The sequence below is a fragment of the Squalius cephalus genome, assembly GCF_949319135.1.
Source record: "Squalius cephalus genome assembly, chromosome: 14".
In the NCBI taxonomy this organism is placed as follows: domain Eukaryota; kingdom Metazoa; phylum Chordata; class Actinopteri; order Cypriniformes; family Leuciscidae; genus Squalius; species Squalius cephalus.
The window spans coordinates 28,637,587-28,645,752 of NC_137135.1; the positions used below are offsets into that span (position 1 = coordinate 28,637,587).

At 36.1% G+C, this 8,166-nt stretch overlaps 2 protein-coding genes across 2 annotated transcripts; one reads left to right on the forward strand and one right to left on the reverse strand.

Annotated features, from left to right (window-relative positions):
- Positions 1 to 591: 591 nt before the first annotated feature.
- Positions 592 to 5,289, reverse strand: ppp2caa (protein phosphatase 2 catalytic subunit alpha a). The gene is made up of 7 exons (XM_079892399.1): positions 4,651 to 5,289; positions 3,197 to 3,406; positions 2,917 to 3,090; positions 2,683 to 2,772; positions 2,404 to 2,565; positions 1,521 to 1,639; positions 592 to 1,399 (listed from the first exon to the last, which is right to left on the reverse strand). Exons 1-7 carry the CDS (start codon positions 4,750 to 4,752, stop codon positions 1,327 to 1,329), a joined length of 930 nt encoding a protein of 309 aa, XP_079748525.1. The 5' UTR covers positions 4,753 to 5,289; the 3' UTR covers positions 592 to 1,326.
- Positions 5,290 to 5,870: 581 nt separating this feature from the next.
- LOC307170624 (UPF0461 protein C5orf24 homolog) lies at positions 5,871 to 7,929 on the forward strand. Its single transcript, XM_079891809.1, has 2 exons — positions 5,871 to 6,114; positions 6,609 to 7,929. Exons 1-2 carry the CDS (start codon positions 6,073 to 6,075, stop codon positions 7,212 to 7,214), a joined length of 648 nt encoding a protein of 215 aa, XP_079747935.1. The 5' UTR covers positions 5,871 to 6,072; the 3' UTR covers positions 7,215 to 7,929.
- Positions 7,930 to 8,166: the final 237 nt, after the last annotated feature.

Below are 8,166 nucleotides of genomic sequence, written 5' to 3' on the forward strand. Positions count from 1 at the left end.
CATCTAGCGGATATCTTAAACACCAACCAAGTCATTCCTGTTATGTATTGCTTTGTCATGTCGGCATGTCTGGAATGTTATGTATTAAACTCACACATTTTAAACATGTAAAAATTTTTTTTTTTTTAAATCGAAATTAAGTTAGCATAGGTGTGAATTTTAAATAAAAAAAATATATTTTTAATAAATAACGTTTTTAGATCTTTTTCGTTTGAAAGTTAAACGCTCTGGATTATATGAAGTCTTCCTTTAAAATATTCCATCCTGTTAGATACAATTATTGAAAATAATTTTCAATAAAAAAACATTAGGTTCCATCTTATTCATTTTTAATGTTACCTGAGCTTGGCCAGAGCATTTTTTTTAAAAGTCTGCTGTATTATATTATGACCTTCCTTAAATACTTGCTTGAATTCCAATACATTAAAAAAAAAAAATTATAGTTACAGTGCTCAACTGTACTGCATAACAGGAATGACCTAACAATTCAAATCAATCAGCAACACTGATAACATATTGCACTATCCTACAACAGAGGACGAACATAACTTTACAGCTGTTTTCTAAAAAGAAACAGACTTTACATAGATAAATAGCATGACTTTTTATTGCTGTTCAAATCCCTATTTAATTGTGCTCTGATTTAATTACAAAGTATAGGGAAATAATGCAGTAACATACAAAAGCAGAAACAAACAAAACCACTGCTCTGTAAACTAAGTACAAGAACAAATACTGCATTGAAAAAGTGCTTAAAGGACATTGAAAAGAGACTAAACCTAAAGTGTTTCATACCAACCTGCAACAAACATTGCAGTAGGCAATCAGTTAAAACAGCAATCGGACATTTGCCAGATGACAGCTCACTGTGAACCCGAGGCCATGCAGCATGAAAATGCAGCTATAATACACAGCACTATTTTAAGCTCATCACAACGTGTACATTATCCAGTCATAAGCATTTAGTGTGTGAATTCAAATATTGTTATTCCAAAACACAGCGCTTCAGAAGAATGCACAAAAACCCATTAGTCTGATGAACCCCTTACATCCTGATCAAAAACACAATTGTTTTTTTAGTACAGAAGAGTGAAAAGTACATGATGGAGATGAGAGAGTACTGTTACATTTTGTGTGTTTGTTGAGATTACTGCATTTATCTTGTTGCAGTAACTAGATATGGCACGTTTTGGTCCAAGGACAGGGGTTTGTGTTAGAAAATTTTAACAGATGAGCATGTCTTCTATGAATAATCATTGTCCACTGGTAGTATGATAGTCCACTGATAGTGCTGCAATACTGTAATTTAAAAAAAGCCTTCCCATTTTACAGAAAATAATCTGGAGTGCGACGAGTAACATGAGGCTCTCCTCTACGTGGTGCCGGGTCAAACTGTAAACTAAAGGAAATCATTCTGTTAATATAAATGTTTGTCATTGTAAAATCATAGAAATGTAACACAGGGATAGGAAATGGGAATTATCAATAAAAAAAGTATGCTTTGTTTGTCATATACTTACAAGGAGTACTTCAGCGTGTCATCAAGTTCCATGATCGCAGCCTGGTTACCACATCGGTAGCAATAATTGGGTGCGCTGAAGATCGTTACCACATTACGTTCATGACACCAGTTATAACCCTGTGAAAATGTTTTAAAAAATATATTAGCCAGTAGCTTATCAACAATTAGTAGGTATATTATTATCCATGAGCTACAAATTCAATAAATGTAATAACTTTGTACCAGGGATTATGTAGTTAACTAAAACCAAAACCAAAAAAAAAAATGACGTTACTTGAAATAAAATGAGCGTTGACTGAAATAAAATAATATTATATATATAATATTATTATAGCCAAGGCAAGGTTTCTTACTTTCATTTAGTTTATGAACTAAAATAACTAAAATTAAAACTGAAATAAAAATTAATAAAAACTATATGCACATATTACAAAACAAAATGAATAACATTTTAACTAAAATTTTAATTAAACTGGAAAATCTGAATATAAAAACTATAATAGTATCTCTATATAGTTCACGTAGTATCTCTATATAATATAATAATGCTGCTTTATATATATATTTTCTAACTATCTGTCTCTCTCTCTCTATATATATATATATGATATATGGTGAGACCAGATCTCCATGCGGAGCAGTCAGACTCCTTACGCATACAAAAATCTCACTAGATTATTGCAATTAATGGCAAAATGAATGTTTGGAAATGTAAACTGACATTTCCCACTTACACACTACAGCAAAAGATATAAATAACTGGCTTAAAACCCCTTGCCTAAGACTTTTGCACAGTACTGTACACACACAAACACACATATTAGATTTTTTTTTATTTCTCTAATATATACATAAACATTGGTAATCAACCTCTCTTTTACCTCCATCACTAACTGGTGAGCTCTTGAGACCAGAGTCAAGCAGTTGGCATGGTTAAATGTTTCTGAGATGTCCTGGCCAAACGTGTACCCAGCCCCCCTGGGGGAAATCCCCCAACCTCCACGGTCATCCGGATCGGACCACAGCAAATCACACATGGGACCCTGCCAACAAGATTTCATAAGCTCCTGTGAGTAGTATTCACAGCTGGGACTCTTAATAATGTTGAATATTAAAGTAACACTATACATCTTTTTGATATTCACAGGTGGAATTTATACCTCATGGGGAACTTCTTGGATCCGGTCCAATGCGCGAATGTGATCCAGTGTGTCAATTGAAGGTGACAATCCTCCATGGAGACAGAAAATCTGTGCAGACAGAGCAAACAGAGTTGGGTTTAAGCTTTATGCGCACTCAAATTACTGTGCAAACAGCTTTTTGTTTTGATCGAAATGTCTTAAGACCGTTACAATGGATGAAATACTGTTACTGTTAATCACTGACCAATTTACCTGTGTGTCTACGAGGGCTGTAAGAGGAAGGTAATCAAAGAGGTCTGTGAAATATTTCCAAACATTCGCATTTCCATATTTTCTCAGGCACTCGTCATAAAAGCCATACACTTGTGTGATTTGTCTGCTTTCATGGTTTCCGCGGAGGATGGTGATTCTCTCTCGATATCGAACCTGCAGGATTTACAATTACAAAACCAAGCCATTAACATAATGCAAATTCACATTTTCTTGTATTAGTAACTTCAGATCAGTGTTAAAGCTGTGTCTATTCACATACCTTTAAAGACACCAGCAGTGAGACTGTCTCGACTGAATAGTAACCTCTATCCACGTAGTCTCCCATAAATAGGTAATTAGTATCTGGTGATTTACCCCCAATCTTAAACAGTTCCATAAGATCGTGAAATTGGCCATGTACATCTCCGCATACTGTGACCGGGCAACGCACTTCCTGGACGTTTGACTCTTTGGATAAAATTTCTTTAGCCTGCAATAGATAAAACAAGCAGCTTAGACAACAAGAAATGGTCTCAACTATTAACCTAAAGTGCATTTAAAATTTATAACAAAGAGGCAATGTAGACACGGACCAGTGATTAATAATAATGGCATGAGTTCTTGGAAACAAATTAAGAAAAAATGTTTGTCTAATAGCCTTCAAATGTGCGGTTACACTTTATTTGAAGGTGTCTGTTACAGTGTAATTATATATTTAAGTACTTAGTATTCATAATTAACTACATGTACTTACTAAAGGGTAAGGGTTAGAGTTAGGATTGGTGTTTGGTTTAGGGTTAGTTGCTTGTAATTATGCATATATTATAGTTAATAGTACAGTCACTATATGTAACGTGTAACAAGGACACAGTAAAATAAAGAGTTACCAAATGTGCTTTAAGTGGTATCTAAATTCATTTGTAATAATAATAATAACTATTATTGTTATTCATTTATTTTAGCATATGAAAATATAGATTTTATTTCCACAATACAAACTGAGGCAGATCTCCCTTTGTGCTCCACAGAAAAAAGAAAATCATGCAGGCTTTAACATTGTGTGGGTGAGTACTTGACGACAGAATTTCATTTTTAGGTCAACTATTTAAGGAAACAAGTGTGCATTTTCATTTTTTTTTTTACATTGTGGGGGATAAAACTTACAGCAGAACATAAAAAAAATGGTTTAAAAGAATAAGGACATACTGATTAATGCATGTGGACTAATTCTAGATGCGCACTTGAAATAATGGGCAATTATAATATTGCTAAGCAACAAGAATGGCTTTGTTTTTAACACATTAAAACAACATAAATTAAATACGACACAAAATTAGTTGGGTTTTTTTTTTTGTCGTTGTTGTTTCCCCCTCTGAGGTTGGTGTATCTGAACCTTTACCGTCCCATGTTGGCTTAGAAAGCAAAGACAAACCCCAAACTCTGCCTGACAACGAATAACAAAAGTGGGCATAACCTGAGGGGCTCTGGTTGCTAACTGCGCTCCACAGCCGACGACCAATAGTCACATTCATGGCGCACAGACGGCCAATAATAGAATAATTCGGCACCGCCATCTTCGGATTGCGGCCAGTGGGAAGGGCGCACTGCAACTGTCTCTGAGCCGATAACAAATTTACAGTCTGCTGCTGCACCCATGGGCCGCCTGTCATAACACGTGTTTTAACCTTAACATTCAATGCAACACTGACACAGGTGACGATGATCGTCACTCACCTTCTCGCATAAAATCTTCACTTGGTTTTCCGATAGTTGTTTGCACTCGTTCAGTTGCTCGATCCATTGGTCCAGTTCTTTCGTGAATACCTTCTCGTCCATTCTCGACACTTCCTTAAATCATGCAAGTAATGTTAAAAATAAGGTGAAACGAGTCAAAATGCTTTATATGGGTTTGGCGTCATGCGTCAAAGTAATCAATCCCAGTTTAAAATGAAGCTGTCGACTCCTTGATTACTTGAAATGGCCTGAAACTTTGACTCCCTCACGAATAAAACGATGATTGCAGCTCTTTGTGAGCAGTAAACGATTAAAACTACAGCCTGAAAGCTCCTTTGATTTCGGTCAGACTCTGGTTATGATGCGCAGCAGCGGCGAAGAATCCGCTCATGTAGCTTGACGTCACCTAATCCGCATTCAAAATAACGAATCCTACTATCGCGAAGACTTGAGGCTTAATATTAAGCAGTCAAGCCTGTTTCATTGGTAGATTACGATGCCGCACCTTTATGACCTAATTCATATTTATAAATTAGGCGTTCGCAATAGGAAGGCTGTCAATGAACGTCAGCCTGACCTTATTAATATTGACCAGGGCAGTTTTCGCCATAGTAGCATTTGTCGCAGATCTATTGTCTCTTGTGCGTTTAGTGCCGCCAACTGATGTACAAGGGGAATTACAGTAATTTGAGAACTGCTACATAGGTTTGTCTGGTGTAAATAATCATAATAATGTTGAGTTATTATTATTATTATGCTAGTTGCTGGAAATTGAAGGATCTTTCTTGAATTTATAACAATAAGTATAGGCTAATAATAATGTTCTGTTGCTGGAAAGTGAAGCAGTAGTCTTTCTTTAACATTCTTTATTTACACTTTGTTATCCATATTTAATGATATCATATCATACATTATAATGTGATTATGTTAAACATATATATTTTCTCATATCTATAGTTTATTTTTTATTTCTGTGACGGCGAACTGACTGCGCTTTCTTCTTTTGTAAGCTCTCACAATAAATGAGCTTTTCATTAAACACAAATCTGACTTAAATTAATAGAAATAATAATTAAAAAATATTTTTTTACCACCAAATAAATGTATATTTAAATATCGAGGACAAAAGTGGCGCGTGAGCTGACACCAGGGCCTTCTGGTATTTGCTGAAGAACAGTATAAATTCCTATCAGTAGCTGACGCATGCGTATAAGCTATTCATACTATTTTATTATTTTTTCTAGTGAAAATGGCTGCCTTTCAGCTTTAAACCTCAGCGGTTCAGGGAAAAAATATCCATCCCTTAAACCAGAATTAGCACGATCGTTCGGAAAGAAAGCATCTTGCGCTTCAAGAATGTGCATATTAGTGCGTTAATAAAATGATGCTTTTCCTTTCAAGAATGGAAGATAGATCTGTTTCATGTTTAACCCATTACATTCCGTGATCCGCGTTCCAGATGAGGTAAAGTACTTTCTTCATTGCATTATTTAACGCAAAATTACATCTAATTTATATTACATTTCATTTTATTTTAGACTATTATATTATATATTAAAAACCGAATAGCGCCGGGAAAAAAAGATACCAAACGTGCAGAATGACAGGACAACGATGGACTTGCATAAGAGATATTCTGCGGTCCCTGGCTTTTTGTGATAAAACATTGTGTTTGCTTATCCTGCTGTACATTGTGACATACTTAAAGTTTGACTATTTCCATAGTTCGACTCTCTCTGCATAACTTTCCATGGTTAATTGAACAGGCCTGTTGTTTTCTTTTTGATTGACGTCGTCAATCACTCAGTTGCGATGCACGCGCTCGTTGTAAGATGTTTGGAAAGTATAAATTGCAATACTTTAATATTCGGTTGTTATTTTACAATACAAATAAACATTTTACTAACCACTCTATCTTTTTCCAATCTAACGTTTTAAAATATATTTTATTTGAACAGAAAATGATGCACCAAGTAGCCAGCAACAGCAACGACTATGGTCTGGGTAGCATTGGGGATGATGGGCAACACCCAGCCAGTCATTTTGAGTTGTGCAGTTCACAGTCCAACAAATTTTACCCCACTGTCCCACCTCCCTCGCTACAACTGCCACTCCCAAACTTGCCCCCCTTGCCACAGAGCATGATCAAGCCCATGTCTTGCCAGATGCAAGACTCCCAGAATGAATTTCACTCCCAAACCGTTCGAATGAGGGGTGCAGATGCTCCAGAGGGCTCTAAGAAAAAGAAGGGCCTTGGGAAGTCCGGACGACGAGGCAGGCCCTCAGGTACCACTAAGTCTGCAGGGTACAGGACAAGTACGGGACGACCGCCTGGGACCACCAGAGCAGCAGGTTTTAAAACCAGCCCAGGAAGGCCACTGGGCACTACCAAAGCTGCAGGCTACAAGGTGAGCCCAGGTAGGCCTCCAGGCAGCATCAAAACACTATCAAGGCTTAATAAACTGGACTATGGCGCCTGCAATGGTGCACCGTTCCCTTACACCATGATGCAGAAGAGGGCCTTGTGCGAAGCTGCTGTGAAAGAGAAAGACACTACAGAGTGAAAACCTTTTTTTAATTTATTGCAAAGAGGGACTAGGGATGTGGGTGCATGTCCAAAGTCACAGTGAATTGTGTTTGCAATGTCAAACTCTTGCAAGGAAGAAAAAAAAGAAGAAAAAAAAGATGGATTTTGATACCTAAACTCATGTGTATGTGCCAGTGTTATCCTTTTGTGTATCTTTTTCCAAAGACCATTAGCATTACCTTTCTCGCTATGACGTACGTTATCCTATTGTACAGATGTGCATGACGGTAGTATTGTGAAATAAAGTTACAGTATTGAACACATATTAATCTTTTTGGTCCTTAGACTTTGCTCAAGTGAAATGTAGAGAAACTTCAATTGTGTTGTTTTACATTTAACTTTACCTTTTCCATAAAGGTTTTGATGTAAAGTTACAGTCTTCATCACACCTGGTTTGTTTCACTCTAGATTTTAGGACATAGCATTTGACTTGAAAAATCAGATCAGCAGTAATAATTCCTCTGTTCCCCTGATGTGTATGTGAAAGTGCTCTTGTTTGTAATGTCTAACAATATGTTTATCTTTTTTGTTGTTGTTGTTGTATTTATGAAATGTCTGGTGCCCTTTTAAGACAGAGGATGATGTGGATTTTTGATAAAAAGTCAAATCACAGATTTCAGCAATGGCATAACCTTTACACATGCTTTTGTAAATATAACTGTGAGTTTATATCAGCCAGTGTGCACTGTTCCACCCAAAATTGTTTTGCTGATTAATAATCCCATTTAAAATGCCATGTTACTGTTGTTGTTTTTTTTAACCGCTGGGATAAAACAAGTCTCAGTTTTGTGTAATTGAATACACCTGATCTGATAAAAATAAACAATTATCACTCCAAAAATATAAATTGTGTGGAAAAACTGCTGAACCACATTTCTATACAAAAAAAGAGATGATTTACAAAATGTTTAAATATCAATTGACTTGGT